Source organism: Fragaria vesca, linkage group LG1 (assembly GCF_000184155.1).
Source record: "Fragaria vesca subsp. vesca linkage group LG1, FraVesHawaii_1.0, whole genome shotgun sequence".
NCBI lineage: Eukaryota > Viridiplantae > Streptophyta > Magnoliopsida > Rosales > Rosaceae > Fragaria > Fragaria vesca.
In genome coordinates, this window is record NC_020491.1 from 13,148,164 (window position 1) to 13,149,477 (window position 1,314).

At 36.6% G+C, this 1,314-nt stretch overlaps 1 protein-coding gene across 1 annotated transcript in view; it reads left to right on the top strand.

Moving 5' to 3' along the window:
- Window positions 1-433: 433 nt before the first annotated feature.
- LOC101299534 (ABC transporter G family member 11-like) overlaps window positions 434-1,314 on the top strand; it is a 7,471-nt gene continuing 6,590 nt past the window's right edge. Inside the window, exon 1 of the mRNA XM_004289254.1 lies at window positions 434-981. Coding sequence (XP_004289302.1) covers window positions 486-981 — 496 coding nt within the window. The 5' untranslated portion in view covers window positions 434-485. The remainder of the gene's footprint in view (window positions 982-1,314) is intronic.

A 1,314-nucleotide genomic window follows, 5' to 3' on the forward strand; every position in this document is an offset into this window, starting at 1 on the left:
TATTTTATCTTCCACCGTATCCCCGATATTTCTCAGATACCGTCTGTAAAAAAAAATTATGACATATATATGATATATCTGTAAAAAAAATTGATTTATCTGTTATGTACTTTTGTGGACCAAGATGCGTTTTTTCAACCACCTAGATTTTTATTTTAGATGTAAGTGAAGTTAATGTTTGTAATATTTATATATAAATCTAATATATTAAATATTTAAGGAAAAAAATTCTTCCTTAAATACTGATATTTTTTCCCGGATATATCCCGATATCTCTTTTTCAAGGTAACCATTAAATACACCGATACCGATATTTTAATTTCTGGTCTTACCGCGGCTGCATTGATCATACTATTAGTATATTCAACTTATCTATGACTGAAACAAGCCAAGATGGGTATATAAATTGTAGTTGGGGTGAGCAGCGTTCTGCATTGATAACACACCGTGGCTTTTAACCTAAGAAACTGAGAGCTGCCATTTCCATGGAGCATTCTTCTTCTCCAGCGAGCTTTCCAAGATGGGCACCAAGTCCAAGCCCCTCAAGAGGATTGTTACTATCACCACCTGTGGAAGACGCCAAGATCAAGTCGAGTAGTGCTGCTGTTCATGACTCTGCAGAAGATGCGGTATCCTTGTCATGTTCTAGCATGGAGAGGATCTTCCCATTTGGCATTGGATTCAAAAGCACTACTGCTGCTGTTACTGCTTATGGTTCTGCTGTGGAAACGTCACTAGAAGCTGAAAATGCTCATGCCCCAAGGAAGGATGGTGCTAGTGCTACTCATGTAGTGGAGCTCGGGCCAAGAGAGAACGGTGCTTCTTTGACATGGGACGACTTGTGGGTCGGAGTAAGTGATGGGAAAGGTGGGCAGAAGATGATTTTGCAGGGGCTTACTGGGTTTGCTCAGCCCGGTGAGGTTTTGGCCATTATGGGTCCTTCTGGCTGTGGCAAATCTACCCTTTTGGATGCTTTGGGAGGTACTTGCTTAATTTCTAAGAGAAAATTAGATAAAAATCCAAAATACTAGACCTCTTTTAAGATAAACTCATACATATTTTTCCTTTATTTTACACCCACTCCACATAAGCAAACATACCATATAGAGCAAATGTCTATAATTAATAGTTTTCTTAATTTTTTGGTTTCTCTAATTTTCCCTTTAGACAGTAAAAAACTAAATTTGGTATATTTCTCAATTTTAGCATCAATTTGAAACTCAAATACTAGCTAAAATTTAGTTGGATTTAATTTTGTCATAATCAATTACATTCTTTAATTTCTTACCTTGATATTACTAACTTGAGTGTAAT